Source organism: Heptranchias perlo, chromosome 9, assembly GCF_035084215.1.
Source record: "Heptranchias perlo isolate sHepPer1 chromosome 9, sHepPer1.hap1, whole genome shotgun sequence".
NCBI lineage: Eukaryota > Metazoa > Chordata > Chondrichthyes > Hexanchiformes > Hexanchidae > Heptranchias > Heptranchias perlo.
In genome coordinates, this window is record NC_090333.1 from 47,910,372 (window position 1) to 47,929,038 (window position 18,667).

The window sequence follows — 18,667 nt, forward strand, 5'->3', positions numbered from 1 at the left end:
CGGGTCACCCCTCAGCCTTCTCTTTTCTAGAGAAATGAGCCCAGCCTGTTCAGCCATTCCTGATAAGGATATCCTCTTAGTTCTGGTATCACCCTTGTGAATCTTTTTTGCACCTCTCCAATGCCTCTACATCCTTTCTATAACATGGTGACCAGAACTGTGCATAGTACTCCAAGTGTGGTCTAACCAAGATTCTGATACAAATTTAACATAACTTCTGTGCTTTTCAATTCTATCTCTAGAAATGAACCCCAATGCTTGGTTTGCCTTTTTTATGGCCCCATTAACCTGGTGCGCTACTTTTAGTGATTTGTGTATCTGTACCCCTCGATCCCTTTGCTCCTCTATCCCATTTAGACTCTTATTACCAGACAGCATGTGGCCTCCTTATTCTTCCTACCAAAATGCACCACCTTATGCTTATCGATATTGAAATTCATTTGCCAATTACACACCTATTCTGCAAGTTTATTAATATCCACTTGCATTTTGAAGCATTCTTCCTTTGTATTAACTACATCCCCCGCCCCCACCCCCAATTATTTGGTGTCATCCACAAATTTTGAAATTGTACTTCCGATTCCCGAATCCAAATCATTAATCTAAATTCTGAACACTGGACCAAGCACCGATCCCTGTGGAACACCACTTCCCACCTTTTGCCAGTCTGAGTAGTTATCCTTAACCCCTACTCTCTGTTTTCTGTTTTGTAGCCAATTTTCTATCCATTCTTCTACCTGTCCCCTGACTCCACATGCTCTGACCTTAGTCGTGAGTCTACAATGCGGACCTTTTCAAAGGCCTTTTGAAAATCCAAATATTTTACATCATCTGCATTACCATTGTCTGCTATTTTTGTTACTACTTCATAGAATTCAATAAGGTTGGTCAAGCATGACTTTCCTTTCTGAAATCCGTGCTGACTACTCTTTATTGTATTTTCGTTCTCTAGATGTCTTTCTATTCTATCTTTGAGTGAAGATCCATTATCTTTCCTACTACTGACATTAAGCTAACTGGTCTATCTCCCTTTTTAAATATAGGAATAACATTAGCTGTCTGCCAGTCTTCTGGCACTATTCCTTTTTATATATATGTAATAGTGCCTCTGCTATCTCCTCCATAACTTCTTTTAATATTCGTGGATGCAATCCACCCGGACCAGGGGTTTTATCCTCAAGTTTGATTAGTTTATCAATTATCTCCCCCCTTTCTATCTTAAATATTTATTTTGATCTCTTCTAATGTCATGCCCACCTTGTTAGTCTCCCTGGTAAATACTGAGTATACTAATGCAATTATTTTAACAAATTATTCTCTAGTACTTCGTTTTAAGAAAATCTAATTTTTGTACATTGAAATGTTCAGATTTAAATTTGGAAGGAATTAGCCACCCATGCATTAATTTATTAAATATTTATTTTTATGTATGTATTAAATGAAGATCAGGAAGAATATAGTAAAACCTGATTCATACTCACACTGCAGGTTTGCTACAGCCTCAGCTGGAGAAAGTTGCCATAGAAGCCCTTCAGATATGTTGCCTCTTCTTGCCTCCACCGAATCGTAGAAAACTGCAACTACTTATGCGCATGGTATCTCGCATCAGTCAGAATGTTGATATGCCACAGCTTCATGATGCCATGGGGACAAGAATGTTGGTATGTGGCTACCTTAATTCCACATTGAACTGATATGGTGAAATGTCACATGTCTTGGTGCCAAGCTAAATTTGTATGAATTCTGTTATTCTTTTTACCTCCGATTTGTCATGCTGTATGTCCGACATCCGGTACTGAATGTGCAGAAATTTCCTCCAACTAAATGTTGGGAAGACTGAAGCCATTGTCATCGGTCCCTGCCACAAACTCCATTCCCTAGCCACCGACTCCATCCATCTCCCTGGCTACTGCCTGAGGCTCAACCAGATCGTTCGCAATGTTGGCATCCTACTTGACCCTGAGATGAGCTTCCGACCTCCTATCCGCTCCAGCACCAAGACCATCTACTTCCACCTCTGTAACATCGTCTGTCTCCACTCCTGCCTTAGCTCATCTGCTGAAACCCTCATCCATGCCATTGTTACCTCCAGACTTGACTATTCCAATGCTCTCCTGGCCGTCCTCTCGTCTTCCACCCTCCATAAACTTGAGCTCATCCTAAACTCTGCCTGCACTAAGTCCCATTCACCTATCACCCCTGTGCTTGCTGACCTACATTGGCTCCCGGGCCAGCAATGCCTTGATTTTAAAATTCTCATCCTTGTTTTCAAATCCCTCCATAGCCTCTCCTCTCCCTATCTCTGTAACCTTCTCCAGCCCTACAATCCTACAAGATCTCCGTGCTCCTCCAATTCTGGCCTCTTGCGCATCCCCGATTTTAATCACTCCACCATTGGCGACCGTGCCTTCAGCTGCCAAGGCCCTAAGCTCTGGCATTCCCTCCCTAAACCTATCCACCTCTCTACTGCTCTCTCCTCCTTTACAATGCTCCTTAAAACCTACCTCTTTGACCAAGCTTTAGGTCACTTGTCCTAATATCTCCTTACATGGCTCGGTGTCAAATTTTGTTTGATAACGCTCCTGTGAAGCGCACTGGGACGTTTTACAACGTTAAAGGTGCTACATAAATGCAAGTTGTTAAATGTAGAGCAGGTGGTAACTTGAAAAAATGGGATTTTTCTACTCAAGGATAGGAACAGTCTTGGCAACAAGCAATTTCAGATCAGATACAGCCAGCCAACTGCAGAATAAAGTTCTTTTTGCTGATTGCTGATAATGTGCCTCACCCTACCCACAGAAATAGTAGCCCCTATTGCACCATTGTGATTAGTTTCATTTCCCACACCAGCCATTTTTGTGGCCTCTAAGTGAAATGACCAATTTAGTGCCACATTTGAGGCCGATATGTATCATTGGTGCACTAGGAACTGGATTAAAATTGTTCAAACTCATTTCATGTAAGACTTTTGCAGAACACTTTAATGGGCAGACAAGTGTGTGTTGGTGAGAAAAAGAGCAGAAAACCCCAGCCTATGTGTTTTATCATTACATGACTGGGTATTTTTGTCTCAAATATGGCATTTTGCATAATCTTTAGGATGGTGGTCACATCTTTTGAGTTTTACACTAGATATTGGGCCGGAAATTGCTCTGAGCGGCTAACTCACCCACAAACTTTTCACTGGCTTCTGGGCGCCAACTTGCTTTAATTGAGACCTGCAAGAAGTATAGAGTCCTTTCCCGGGCTTCTTTGAGCTGTGAGAGGAGGAAAGGAGCTCTGGTGGAGGGGACAATCAGCTTGAAGCAAGCCACGCTGTGAGAACCAGGAAGTGAATCTCATTCACAAACCACGCAGAGTAAGAACCAGGAAGTGTCAGATAAGATCAGTAAATGTACTATGAAATCAGATAGAGAAAGCGAAATAAAGAGGCTAAGATTAAAAGACTGAAATCAAAGAGACAAAGAAAAAGTAAAAACATTTAAACATTTTAATTTTTAATTTTTTTAAAATTGTCCAATAACTATTAAAATAAGGAGTAATGAGACTCCACATTGTTTGGCAGTCACTAATATTTACCACGCTGTTAAAAGTTAGTTTACTCCTGATATAACTCAGCGTACCTTTTTTCTGGCGAGATTAGTTAGTTTCCAGCTGGGCAGGAGAGCAAATTCGGCTGGTCCATTGATTCCTGCCTGTGATAGCTCTAACGTGAAGCTGTCAGATCAGCAGGGTATCAGGAAGAGCAAGTTCCGGATTTTTGCGTTTGTGCATGTGTGGTTGCCGGAATTTGCTCTTTGATTTGCCCACTAATAGCGTTGAGTGCTGTTAGGCTCAGCGTTATTTTACGACCAATTTCTGGCCCATTTTTTTGGATTTAGCGATGCTGGTCACTCTTGTAAGTAGATCTCAAGTTTTATACAATCCCGGATTGAATTAGATTGTGCAACTTTGGCAATAGTTTTCTGTTTTAAAAAATGTATGTATGTTCTTTGAAACCTTTGATAGTCAATTCAGTTCTCTTTGCCATTGCCAATATCAGTCATAAGCATTGGATATCCATTACAATGGAAATCTTGCAATAAGAAGTCGTCAGTTTGCAATTTTCTATAAGCCACATGCTATTAAGGTATGACATACCAACTGAAATTTATGATTGACATTTTTTTTACTTAATGCGGTCACTACAAGGAAACCTTTCCTATCTCTTGCTGTGTATGCAGTGTCTCTGCCAAACTAATTATTTTATGGTTTCTGAATTCTGCAAAACATTTTGGTAAAAAAACTTAACTTAAGAAATAGGAGCAAGAGTAGGCCATACAGTCCATCAAGCCTGCTCCGCCATTCAATCAGATCATGGCTGATCTTCGACCTCAACTCCACTTTCCTGCCTGATCCCCATATCCCTTGATTCCCCTAGAGTCCAAAAGGTGACTTGGACCAATGAGGAACTTCCAGCCAATTGGAAAATCCTACTTTGTACTTTTGAGTGAAAACTGCTGCTATGGGGTGTCCCACTCAGGCAATGGTCATTGTCTCAGTCTGGCACTCATATCAAGTCAGAACTTGATGCTAAACTTGAGTCAGATGCTAAATCAAGAGTATGGTGTGCAGTTTTGTACCCTACCTCAACGGATATAGATGCAATTGAAAGGGTTCAGAGAAGAGCAGCCAGAATGATTCCAGACCTTGGGTTTGGGGGGGGGAGGGGTGGGTGGAAACTAAAGAACAGGTTGACCAAACTTTCCTTCACTGGAGAAGGGACTGAGACAGAATACAAATATTGTAAATCTTTTTAAAACAATCAAAATTATAGATAATGTTGAAGTATTGTGTTCTCGTTGAAACTGAAGGTATAACTTGCTCAATGGCTCTGCTGGTTAAGTCAATAAGTAGGCAATTCATACATGTAACAGACAAGGAAGATCCCAGATCTGACCTCAGTCTGCACTGAACTAGCTGATCACAACCAATTTGTCAGTAGTTGTGCTACAATTGGCCTCTGGGCCTGGGTTGGAAATACCTGCTCTTGATTGCAAGACAGTGACTGCAGCTGGAAGTAACCACAGAATCTGGTTTGCATGTGATGTCCTCCAAAGTTAGATAGTTTACCAACACTTGCTATTGAAGCTCACTCATGAATAATTGCCCCTTAGGCAAGATACTGAAGGGTGACCAGTACCTATGAAAATGTTGTAAGTGATTTTTTTTAAATCCTGAAACTTCATCTACCCTTTAATGGAACTCGTTTGTTTGGTGGTGCGGTCTGAAATGAGAATGAAATAGTGTGTGTGAATGAAACCTTGAGTCCCAGACATGAAGACCAAGGTACTATATCGTAACTTCAGATTTGGAACAATTGTACCGGACCTCAATGCCCAACCCAATTGAGTCAGTGCCTATTAGGCTGGAGAAAAGGAAAGGGATGTTGTCCTCTCACCACTGTTCCTGAATTACTTATCCGTTTTGGATAATATGTACAGTTAGACTTACAAGTCAGTTCAAAACGTGCTTTCCCTAAACTTCTAGTGCAGCCTTTCTGTGGAAAAAATAATCTCTCTGTACTACATTTCCTGCCATCCTTGTGTTTCTTACTTTATTGAAATAACATTAAAATTAAATTTAAAAGTAAGTAGTAGGTGTCCAAAATCAAAACTATTTTGTGTAAATGTGATCTACAAAAATAATCAAGCAGTAAACTGGGCAAAGCTTGCAGCAAACCATTTATAAAGGGGGGAATAAAAGGGAGGAAAGCTTTCTTCTCCTTGCCCCATAGTTCAGTGGGTAAACAATGGTACTCCTCCATATAAGTTAGCAGTATGCCAATTTTGAAGTTTGGTCTCTGCGTTAGCTTATCTCAGCTACGATAGAAGCAAGGATACTTTGTTCACTTATGGAAATTTTCCTCCATTCAAGAGTGTTTTTTTCAAAATGCTTGTTCCATATTAAAAATATCTAAATTCCAGCTGTTTTCACCATGCTTTTATTTAATATTTTTCAGCTTCAGTAGCTGCTTCTAATGAATTCCATATTCTAATAGTTCTTTGTGTGAAAGTTGTTCTAAAATCCTCATGTTTCTAGTGCTAATCCTGATTCACCTACCAGTGGAAATAGTCTTTCGTTATTTACCCCTTCAAAATTTTGATTTCCCCCAACCTTCTCTGTTCTGGTGAATAGGCCAATTTTTTTTTCCTCAAGTCTCATCATAAAGGTGAAGAGTTGAACACTTTTTAAAATTTTTGTCATGTAAAGGAAAAATCAGCCAGAGATTATGCTCATGATTACTATCAAGTGACCCCCGCTGGGAACTGTGTGTGTATGGACATCAGATGAGAACTGTATCAGGCCTGAGTGCAAGGCCTATCCCAACACTACCACCTTCAGGGTCAAATAGCCTGCTGACATTCATTGTATAGGCATAGTCGTGAAGAATGGCTAGTTGAGTGAGGTACAGGTGAGCTGTCACACTGTATACCAGTATGAGTTTCTGCATTCAGGAGAGGATGGAAGAAGAACTATTAGGGGAAAAGGAGAAAATAGTGAAAAATGAGAATTAGCATCCTGTTCCTTGACTACATATCTTGGTTTACTTCACAGGTGGTTCAAACTTTTTCACGTTGTATATTACGTTGTGAAAAGGAAGTTGACCTTGACGAATTACTAGGTACACGACTTGTTTCCTTTATATTGGACCACCACCAAGAGATTCTGCAGGTACCACCCTATCTGCAGAATGCTGTTGAGGATCACATCAATCATCTCCAAAAAGTCCAGGTATACTATAATTCTGTTAGTAATACATGATTTTGAAAGGATGTGTTAGTGGATGTTTTTTTAACTTCATGCAACACAGCAGTAATATGAATCTCAGTCAAACATACTTTTGGCACTTTGAGTTCTGTGTATTAACTTATGCTTATTGGTTTCCAGATTAAATATCCATGCACAGACATAAATGCTGCAGTCCCAATGTATACATTCTGCCAACAGATAAGTACCAAAGAATTTGAAGAGCAAAAGGTTTCTGTGTCTCAGGTTGCCATAGCGGAGTTGTTGGAAAATATTGTGGAAGACAAGAAACTGTCAATTAAGGACAAGAGGAAAAAGCTGAAACAAGTAAGCAAAGGAAGTACCTTTGTGGTGTGTTTTTTTTTGGTCACATCTATTGCCACCAACAGGATGTGGGAGGACCATACTCACCCAACCTCTACAATGCGCATGCGTGGCCCAACACACGCCAGGCCCAAGTGCACATGGTCATCGATAACAGAAGCAGTTAGCCCCTGGTGCTAGCCACAACAAAGAAAATGAGCTGTACCATCCTTTTGCAGAAAAGAGCACCGTTCCTTAGACTCAACAGGTCTTGAAATGTTCCTTAGGCTTTGTTCTATTGCATAAATGTTTGAAATAATTTCTGTAAGGGAGTTATAACTTCAAATTTATCTAGTCTTGGTTCCAGGGCTATTTAAAATTGTTTGCATTACAGAACCACTTCAAGAAAATGTGATTCTGTAATATCTTGTTTCCTGGTGTGTAATCTCCCACATTTCATTCCACTAGTTACAACAAACTTGAACAAATGTATATATCTGAAAATCATGACTTCAGTGTGCTGAGTTGTACTTTGTCCATATGCATTACCTAGGAAATGATAGTGTACTGTATCTCTATAATAAATTATTCTTGCATTCACAAAGGGAATTAGATAAATACTTGCAGGGAAAACATTTACAGGGCTCTGGGGAAAAATCAAGGGAATGGGACTAATTGGATAGCTCTTTCGAAGAACCGGCACTGACACGATGAGCCATATGACCTTCTATGCTGAACCTACTATGATACAACCTGAATGTCTATCTCTCAGTCTGCACAGGTTGCTTGCCATGCAGTCTTTCAGGAAATTTTAATTGATTATCCTATTGTAAAAATAGTTGTTCAAATAGTTGGTTGAGTGCATCCTCTTGTTCTAACCAATAAAAAAAATCTTTGTTTTTCATCCCCTAATATAAGGTCAAGATACAAGAGTCAACTTGCTATATTGGACATGAATTTCTTAGTGCAATTGAATGTGTTCCCTGATGTGAATATAGCAATATCATGTTTATATGTGGAACCTGAACAACTGCCAATGTTAAATTGCTTACCTTAGGTAGAATCTTACTCAAATATTTTGTTCTCTTAAAAAGCAAACTAGGAATAACTCTTGGGAATAGAAATCTCTATCAATTCTATTTTTCTAAAAATGTTAATTTTCCTTCAGTTCCAAAAAGAATATCCAGAAATCTATCAAAACCGCTTCCCCACGAACGAAAGTGAGGCCAAGCTCTTCCAGGATAAACCCAAGATCAAGCCACCGATGCTGATTACAATGAAGAAACCACTTAAAAGCCTTCAGAAAAAGCAGAGTTTGAGATACTGAATAAAACAAATAACATCAGAATTTTAATGCTATTTGCATAAATCTTCAAGTAACTTCCATGGTCTAGTTATATGAAGTGAAGCCTTCTGGAAAGGTTTCTGATAAGTCATTTCTGTAGGATAGAGAAACAAAAACAGAAGAATGGAAATGCACAACAGATCAGTCAGCATCTGTAAATGGATGTCAAGACAATATTTGGGTGAAACCCTGTCTGATTATCTATCTCTTCCCTTTACAGATGCTGACTGACCTATTAAGTACTTCCATCTGTTTCAGATTTCCAGCAGTTGCAGATTCTACTCTTGCAAAATTAACCTCTATCCTACAGTATATTATGAAGTAGCTTTCAAGTATGACATTACACCAGTGCATTGACCTATCTTCTGTCTTGCAGACAATAATTATGGATCTGCTTTAAGTCTCGCTGAAGCTGCCTGACAGAAATGGGACTTCTGAGTTGTTAATCAATCCATGTATAAAAGTGTTTTTGTAATGCATTGAATTGTTAATGTATGATGCAAATGTTATTCAAAATGTTACTGTTGACAGTATCATGCTACTGAAGTAATAGAACTATTCACTTGATGAGGAAAAGGTTGACTTTGGTCTTTCTAGTTTAAATGTCAAGCAATTTAATGCCATAACTATGCGACAAGCCAATAGCACCAAATGTTGAAATGCTTCTGCTTTTTTAAAAAAATAATTATTTTTAACCTTGCTGATGGAGATTTAGAAACTTACAATATTGCCTCTTGATAAATTACCTTTATTTGTTGTTGTGTAGTTGACTAGTTAATTCTAACTAGTTCTTGCTTATTAGAAGGGATTGTGAGATTATTCAGGTTTGTTTCAAGCAGAAGTTTACTATATGAACCTCTTCACTATTAGCTTAAAAATGCTTTCTGAACAGTAGACCAATTAGGGGCTGATTTTCATTTTCACATGCAAATCTGCTCCATGTGGTTTAGCACTGTTTTAACATCTGTCTGAAACTCAAGTGCAGACAGTATTCAATTCTCTGATTTAAGCTCATTTGTATAATTGTTCACAAACCCAGATGCAAGCTCAGAAGGGTCTAGAGAGGACACAAATGATAAAAGAAAATTGCATAGTGTAAGTGAAATTTAATAGGATGGGGTTCAATTAAAGGGAGTGTCACATTGGGGAATAAAAATTCAGACAGCCCAGGGCATCTTAACCCATCAACAGACATTGCTAAAGCTAATGGAGCAGGAATTAAGAAATAGCAGGCCAAAATGAAGGAAAATGCAATACAGTGCAGGCATAAGTCGACAGACAACCCCTCCTTGGCTGCTATAGAAAGATGGTGCTGCTTGCGAGGCGATGTTGCCTTCTGTGCTCCTCCAAGGCACCCTCTCCTAGGTCAGCATTGTGGTATGTGGCAACGGTTGTGCAACCAAGTTTTAGGCTGCAGCTGACAGTCACTGTTACTGCATGTGCTAGCTCTGTGCTGCATGGTAGCTGCAAATAGCCTTGCAGCAGATGTCACACCACTGCATCTTCCTCTCTCGAGTGGGCCTTAGAGTCATAGAGTTATACAGCACGGATAGAGGCCCTTCGGCCCATCGTGTCCGCGCCGGCCATCAAGCCCTGTCTACTCTAATCCCATATTCCAGCATTTGGTCCGTAGCCTTGTATGCTATGGCATTTCAAGTGCTCATCCAAATGCTTCTTGAATGTTGTGAGGGTTCCTGCCTCCACAACCCTTTCAGGCAGTGAGTTCCAGACTCCAACCACCCTCTGGGTGAAAAAGTTCTTTCTCAAATCCCCTCTAAACCTCCCGCCTTTTACCTTGAATTTATGTCCCCTTGTTATAGAACCCTCAACGAAGGGAAAAAGCTCCTTAGTATCCATCCTATCTGTGCCCCTCATAATTTTGTACACCTCAATCATGTCCCCCCTCAGCCTCCTCTGCTCCAAGCAAAACAAACCCAATCTTCCCAGTCTCTCTTCATAGCTGAAGCGCTCCAGCCCTGGTAACATCCTGGTGAATCTCCACTGCACCCTCTCCAAAGCGATCACATCCTTCCTGTAGTGTGGCGACCAGAACTGCACACAGTACTCCAGCTGTGGCCTAACCAGTGTTTTATACAGCTCCATCATAACCTCCTTGCTCTTATATTCTATGCCTCGGCTAATAAAGGCAAGTATCCCATATGCCTTCTTTACCACCTTATCTACCTGTTCCGCCGCCTTCAGGGATCTGTGAACTTGCACACCAAGATCCCTCTGACCCTCTGTCTTGCCTAGGGTCCTCCCATTCATTGTGTATTCCCTTGCCTTGTTAGTCCCTCCAAAGTGCATCACCTCGCACTTTTCCGGGTTAAATTCCATTTGCCACTGTTCCGCCCATCTGACCAACCCATCTATATCGTCCTGCAGACTGAGGCTATCCTCCTCGCTATTTACCACCCTACCAATCTTTGTATCATCAGCGAACTTACTGATCATACCTTTTGCATTCATATCCAAGTCATTAATGTAGACCACAAACAGCAAGGGACCCAGCACTGATCCCTGTGGTACCCCACTGGCCACAGGCTTCCAGTCACAAAAACAACCTTCGACCATCACTAAGCCAATTTTGTATCCAAAGTGCCAAGGCACCCTGGATTCCATGGGCTCGTACCTTCTTGACCAGTCTCCTGTGGGGGACTTTATCGAAGGCCTTACTGAAATCCATGTATACCACATCCACTGCGTTACCCTCATCCACACGCCTAGTCACCCCCTCAAAAAATTCAATCAAATTAGTCAGACATGATCTTCCCTTGACAAAGCCATGTTGACTATCCCTGATTAATCCTTGCTTCTCCAAGTGGAGACTAATTTTGTCCTTCAGAATTTTTTCCAATAATTTTCCTACCACTGATGTTAGGCTCACTGGCCTGTAGTTCCCCGGTTTTTCCCTACTCCCCTTCTTGAATAATGGTATTACATTAGCAGTTCTCCAGTCCTCTGGCACATCCCCTGTGGCCAGAGAGGTTCTGAATATGTGTGTTAGAGCCCCCGCAATCTCCTCCTTTGCCTCACACAGTAGCCTGGGATACATTTCGTCCGGGCCTGGGGATTTATCCATTTTTAGGCCTGCTAAAACTGCCAATACCTCCTCCTGCTCGATGTTAATATGTTCGAGTATATCACAGTCCCCCTGCCGTATTTCTATGTCTACATCGTCCTTCTCCATAGTGAAAACAGATGCAAAAAATTCATTTAGAACCCCTCCTACATCTGCTGGCTCCACACACACATTGCCATTTTTGTCCCTAATGGGCCCTATTTTTTCCCTAGTCATCCTCTTACCCTTAATATACTTATAAAACATCTTAGGATTTTCCTTTATTTTGCTCGCCAGTGTTATTTCATGGCCCCTCCTTGATCTCCTAATTTCTTTTTTAAGTATCCCCCTGCACTTTTTGTACTCCTCTAGGGCTTCCTCCATCTTTAGCCTTTTGTATCTGCCAAAAGCCCTCCTTTTTTTCCTAATCCATTCCCGTATATCCCCTGACATCCAAAGTTCCCTGGAGTTCTTGGAACCACCCTTGACCTTTACGGGAACATGTTGCCATTGTATGGTCTCAATCTCCCTTCTGAAAGACTCCCATTGCTCCGATGCGGATTTTCCTACAAGCAGCTGATCCCAGTCCATTTTGGCCAGATCCTGCCTTATCCTATTAAAATCGGCCTTCCCCCAATTTAGAACCTTTATTTCCGGCCCCTCCCTGTCCTTTTCCATGACCACCTTAAATCTCACCGAATAATGGTCACTGTCACCAAAGTGCTCACCTACTAGCACTTCTTCCACTTGGCCGGCCACATTCCCTAGAATTAGGTCCAGTACCGCCCCCTCTCTTGTCGGACTTTCTACATGCTGGCTCAAAAAGCTCTCCTGGATGCACGTTAAGAATTTTGTACCCTCTAAGCCTTTTACACTCTGAGTATCCCAGTTAATTTTGGGGAAGTTGAAATCCCCCACTATTATTACCCTATTATTTGCACAATTTTCTGAGATTTGCCTACATATCTGTTCCTCTATCTCCCCCTGACTGTTTGGGGGCCTATAGTACACTCCCATCAAAGTGCTTGCCCCCTTTTTGTTTTTAAGCTCCACCCATATGGCCTCATTAGAGGAACCTGCTAATATATCATCCCTCCTTATGGCAGTAATTGATTCTTTAATTAATATTGCGACCCCCCCTCCTCTTATACCTCCCCCTCTGTCTCGCCTGAAGATTCTGTACCCCGGAATATTGAGCTGCCAGTCTTGCCCCTCCCTCAACCATGTCTCTGTGACAGCAACAATATCATACTCCCATGTGTTTATCAACACCTTCAGTTCATCCACCTTATTCGCAAGACTCCTTGCATTAAAATAGATGCCATCCAGCCTTACCCTCACATATTTGCCCTGTCTTCCAAGCTGACTTGTTTTTTTCTCTATATTTGGCTGCACATCACCCCCTATTGTAGCTCCACTCTGTATCCCATCCCCCTGCCAAGTTAGTTTAAACCCCCCCCCAACAGTGCTAGCAAACCTCCCCGCAAGGATATTTGTCCCGCTCTGGTTCAGGTGCAACCCGTCCGACTTGTACAAGTCCCACCTTCCCCAGAAGCAGGCCCAGTGATCCAGGAAACTGAAACCCTCCCTCCTGCACCAACTCTTTAGCCACGCATTCATCTGTTCTATCCTCCTATTTCTATACTCACTAGCCCGTGGCACTGGGAGTAATCCAGAGATTACAACCTTTGAGGTCCTGCTCTTTAATCTGCTACCTAGCTCCCTAAATTCTTGATGCAGGACCTCATCTCCCTTCCTACCTATGTCGTTGGTCCCAATGTGGACCACAACCTCTGCCTGCTCACCCTCCCCTTTGAGAATGCCCTGCTCACCCTCCCCCTTGAGAATGCCTTAAGCCAAAAGAAACCAACAGAACTGATTTCCTGGCTGCTATTACCATTTGTTGCCTGAAATTGGGGTGGTAACAAAATAGCAATGAGCCCCATGGTGTTTAGCACGATGGGGATAATTGTCAGGTGTGTAAAATAAATTGACCATAGGAAAAGGTATTATAAAGAACAATTACCGCACTTCATACATATTGAAATCAAAACCACATTTTCACTTTTTGCTACATATGCCAGGAAATTCAAATGAGTTGATTTGTTTAAATGAGTTAATGGGTTACCCAGCCAGGATATCACTGACAGTGGCCATGTGAATTGCTTTGACTGAGTGCTGTTAGATAGCTCCAGGTTGTCTTATATCCCATCTTGCTGGATTAGTAATATAGCTAAGGGATCCTGTGTGCACAGTTGTGTAGTCTGTGAGGTACACTTTACTTACAGCTATTTTTGTTCATGTGTTAAATGTATGTTCCTTAACAACCACACTGAGGAACATGAGGTCTAAACTAACCAATTTTAAATGGTCCTGAAGTTCCACCTATTTAATCTACAAACCCAAATTTTTTGTATTGCTTTGATATCATAATGTGCGATATCACCTTAATTTTCAGTAAATCTACCTCCATTTAATTCAGTTGGCAGACCTAGTATAATGTACTTTTTTTTTAAAAGAGTTTGTGGGTTGTTCAACCAGTCTGGCCACTAAGTAAATTGTTACGTATTACAATTTGCTGATTTATGTAGTCTGCTGCCACAGGGTGAAATTATTGCTTTACGCTGCATTCTAACTGCTACACCTTCATTTTTAACTATACAGCAACTTTTAGCTCTTAGGCCTAAATTTTGTGCCAAGTCACTATTGTAAGTTTTGGGTCTGCCTTAGATATCCTCTTGGAAATTACCAACGCTGCTGTACCTGTTAGTGGTCCAAGCATCTTGCGTTCAGGAGTGTGCCCTCACACGCTACTCAAATCTTCCTGACGGTACACTGAAACACTTTAGTGAGATGAGGCCAGATAAGAATTGTTAAGTTGCTTTATTTTGCAGACAGTTGTAAATAAATCTCATTTACTTCACTCAATCTTCACTTCTCTTTGAAAATTGAGAAAAAAAATACAATAAACCACACATGTTTTGTTCTTGGTCTGGTTGCCTTATTTTTGGCATTACCTTTCTATCTAAACAAAGTCTAACTGTGAAAACTGACCTCTTCATCTTAGCTTCCAGCTGCAGGTTCAGGCCTGCCCTTCACAGTCTCGTCTAAAAACTGTCTCCCTTCTATTTACTTTGTGCTCACAGGAACTGAAAAGGTGGTTCCCCTCTTGACTTCTTCCCTGTTCATTGATTTACCAATAGTCCTGGTAATAAAACCAGCTACCTCCCAGGCCAGGAATGAACTCTCACAAGACACCCCTTGCTGCGCTCAAATGAATAGCTCCTAATGATGAAAGGTGCAAATGTTCACTGGAATCTCTAAACTAGCTTTTTGATTGGCTATAGTACTCTGGTTCATATGCTCTACCTGAATCCTAATCTATATTTTCCTGTTCTGCTCTGAAATGAACAGATTAAGAGCTATATTTAACTTAATAGTAGCATTTTTAACATTATACCAAGATCCTCCTCTAGTGGCATAGTAAGAAATTCCAAAATGTGACTTGCTTTTGTTAGTCTCTGGAGTGTAATGTTTAAAATCTGCGCAGTTTGCAGGGTTTGTGCAGCTTGCAGGGTCTATGAGTTGATTGTGATGTTTTGTAAGAGGTCGAAGGGAAGGCTATGAAGCGTCTGATTCAGTTCTGCTCATCGGGCAAGGAAGGGGAGATTGATCCACAAGCAAGAAAGTGCGAAATTACAGCACAAATCTTCCTATAGCACTGTCCATTCTTCTGTTGACTTAGGGGCATTTAAAAAAATCAGTGAAACTATCTAACAAATTTCCCGAAGTTGCTTGTGAAGCCATATTCTTCTTGAAAGGGTAGGTGACTGATACTGAATATCAAAACGGTCCATTTTTATCTGGTTATCAGCTATTTGGTGTACAAAGTTAAAACCAAGGTACACTGGGTTCCATAACCTGCTAACCTTCGCTGTTACAGAAAGCTTGATGCTATAGAGTGTTGAGTTACACTGAAGAGCGCAGAACATGGTCAAATGGTCACATTCAATTTAATGAGCTAACTTTATACGGCGGGTAAATTGATGAATATCAATTTCACAGCATAGCAATTTCTATCATGGAGAATTTCCAACAGATAACTAATCTTCCATTATAAGGGATAGGCATTTCCTCAATGATGTGTTTGCTGCCAGAAGGTTTTGGGGCTGCACTTTCACTTGCTGCTGTCACCCCCCACTGACAGTCACATTTTCCAGGATCAGCTTAATTTTAGTATTGTGGGTGGACTTCTAGTGCTATTGTGATCTTGATTCTGTGGAGGGGGAGGGAATTAGTATGGCTAACATATTGAGGTGTCTGTCCATCTTTTGTCGATGTTTCCAGATGCCTGCTTAAAAAGGACCCACTGTTTCTTGAACTGTCATCTACCCAGCATCTTAAGCAGCTAGGTCTTCCTCCTATAAAGGAGTTATCTTATAAGTGTTGGCCACACGTTCCAGAGGATAACAAATGATGGTATAGTAGTCTTTATTCTTTGATGAAATCATTCTCCATGTACACTTCCTACCCTCCAGGATATTTTGGGATTCTGGTATATGTGTGTGCATGCATGTGGACAGGTATGCTTTTTTCACTCTTAATTGTAATATATTAGCAAATTGTTTTCAGAAATGAGATTATCATGGCTGACTTTATTCTTTGAGTACTTTGGAAGAAAAATATTCCTTTTTATTATTATTGGCCCTCTAATGGACTGATGGTTTTGGGATCTGGATAAAAGAAGGTCTGTGGGCTGCAACCAAAATGCATCTTCACAGTTGTCCTTTTGGCTATCTAATTTATGGCATATGGAGTTAAGAATAAGGACTATTGTACCTGAATGTGAAAAGTCAACTTTTAGTTGCTAATAGCTGCATTTAATGTGAGGTTGAATAAATCGAAATTACCATTTGGTTACATTTAAGCATTTTATATATTTAGCTTACTGTTAAATATATATTCTGTATATGGAATGTGAAGAACAGCATATTCAAACAAGCGTGCTTTTTGAGTCTCTTGTGTCCTTGTCAGGAGGCCTTAGAAAATATATTTCCTATTATTTATATATTTAATAATGTTTTAAATCCATTTGCAGTATATGAAATTTAGCACTCTTCAGTAATAGATCCCTAGATTAAATTATAATCACTGTATTTTGCAGTATTAAGTGCAAAGATGGGTATAATTTTTTTGTGTACTAGAGTCTTCATAAACACTTACTGCACTGTTGTAAAGTTAATGCAAAATATTTTTGTGTACTTTAACCTTGATTGCTTATTAAATCATAGTGGTGTACTTTGTATTTTTCAGCAAATATGTATTCTTTTTCACTTCATCTCAGCCTAGTTTTAGAGCAGCATATTTTCCTTGTACAGATTGGGTTCAACAATGTGCCAAAGAATTCTAACCTATAGAGCAATTACAATAAATTTTCCTGTGATTTAAGACTTTTGTCTAGTTTAAATGTAATTGTCATGCCTCCATTGTACTGGTTTTCAAGTAAGAGAAAGCTAGCTAGCAATATAAAAACAGATGGTAAGAGCTTCTAAAGGTATTTAAAAAGGAAAAGAGTAAGTAAAGTGAGCGTTGGTCCTCCAGAGGGTGAGTCTGGGGAATTAATAACGGAGAATAAGGAAATGGCGGATGCATTCGTCTTCACTGTAGAGGATACAAATACCATACCAGAAATAATTGTGAATCAAGAGGTGAAAGGGAGGGAGGAACTTAAAACATTTACAATCACCAGGGAAAGGGTTCTGAAAAAATAATGCATGCATAGGTGGGGCCTTACTATCTCATCCAAAAGGCAACATCTCTGAAAAGGCAGCATCTCTGACAATGCAGCACTCCCTCCATACTAGCCTGAGGTATTGGCCTGAATTACATGCTCAAATCCGGGAGTGGCTTTGAATCCACAACTTTCTGACTTGGAGCCAAGAGTGTCATCAACTGAGCCAAGCTGACACTTCAATTTCTGCATATCTAGATTTTTCTTCATCTTGGAATGATGGATCAGTTCTAAGCTGAATCTAGAATTATTATGATGGAATTATCGGAACAAGACCAATTCTCAAGTAAATTTGAGAGGAGTTACTCAGTCTTCAAAAGCTGAAAAAGGACAAACTTTAAATAATCTATTGCCTTTTTTTTTAAATGGAGAAAGAAATTTCTTTGCTATTTTTAAATCAGTGCAGTCACTTTGCATCATTGCTGTTGTTTTCCTGAAGTCTCATTGTTTCTAGTGTGCATTGGCAATATGTGCCGAGATGAGGGATCTTAATGCTGGAGAATAGAGTGTAGTCGTTTTCAGGGATCTAGCCAAGTGGCCTTTTCTCATCATTAATAAAAAAACACAAAACACAAAAAGTCAATGTATGTTCTCCTTCACTGCATTTTTTTGTGCCACATACTATCTACAGACCTCATCTCTGCAGTTAGCTGCTAGGAAGTACACAAGTAGTCCAGATAACTGACCACCACTATGGAGTAAGGGCTGTCCCTGCTCCAACAAGTGCATAGCTGAATTCTAAAATTCAGTAATGGAGGATTCTAAGTGAATTCATAGACCACTAACCCCCCCCCCCCCCTCCCACCTTTACTAAGTACTGTGCACTGAATTTCCCTGGACCATTCACTTTGTTATAGGCTTATTGGAATTACTCCTGGGTCAAAATCCTGGAACTCCCTACCTAACAGCACTACCTTCACCACATGGACTGCAGCGGTTCAAGGTGGCTCATCACCACCACCTTCTTAAGGGCAATTAGGGATGGGCAATAAATGCTGGCCTCGCCAGCGACGCCCATATCCCAAGAACAAAAAAAATCATGATCTTCAACCTCAACTCAACTATCCCACCCCATCCCCCTATCCCTTGATTCCCCTAGAGTCCAAAAATCTATCTATCGCAGCCTTGAACATACTCAACGACTCAGTATCCACAGCCCTCTGGGGTAGAAAATTCCAAAGATTTACAACCCTCTGAGTGAAGAAATTCCTCATCTCAGTCTTAAATGGCCGACCCCTTATCCTGAGACTATGCCCCCCTAGTTATAGACTCTCAAGCCAGGGGAAACAACTTCTCAGCATCTAACCTATCAAGTCCCCTTAGAATCTTGTATGTTTCAATGAGATCACCTCTCATTCTTCAAAACTCTAGAGAGTAT

The 18,667-nt window shown here is 40.6% G+C and overlaps 1 protein-coding gene across 3 annotated transcripts in view; it reads left to right on the forward strand.

Moving 5' to 3' along the window:
* The window catches only part of LOC137325014 (DEP domain-containing protein 1B-like), a 28,033-nt gene extending 18,870 nt beyond the window's left edge, over nt 1-9,163 (forward strand). For 2 of the 3 annotated variants that reach the window (XM_067989714.1, XM_067989716.1), the window contains 4 exons: nt 1,489-1,661; nt 6,598-6,774; nt 6,931-7,116; nt 8,261-9,163. In XM_067989714.1, coding sequence (XP_067845815.1) covers nt 1,489-1,661; nt 6,598-6,774; nt 6,931-7,116; nt 8,261-8,419 — 695 coding nt within the window. In that variant the 3' untranslated portion in view covers nt 8,420-9,163. The remainder of the gene's footprint in view (nt 1-1,488; nt 1,662-6,597; nt 6,775-6,930; nt 7,117-8,260) is intronic. The other variant, XM_067989715.1, reaches the window with a different exon arrangement.
* The last annotated feature ends 9,504 nt before the right edge of the window (nt 9,164-18,667 follow it).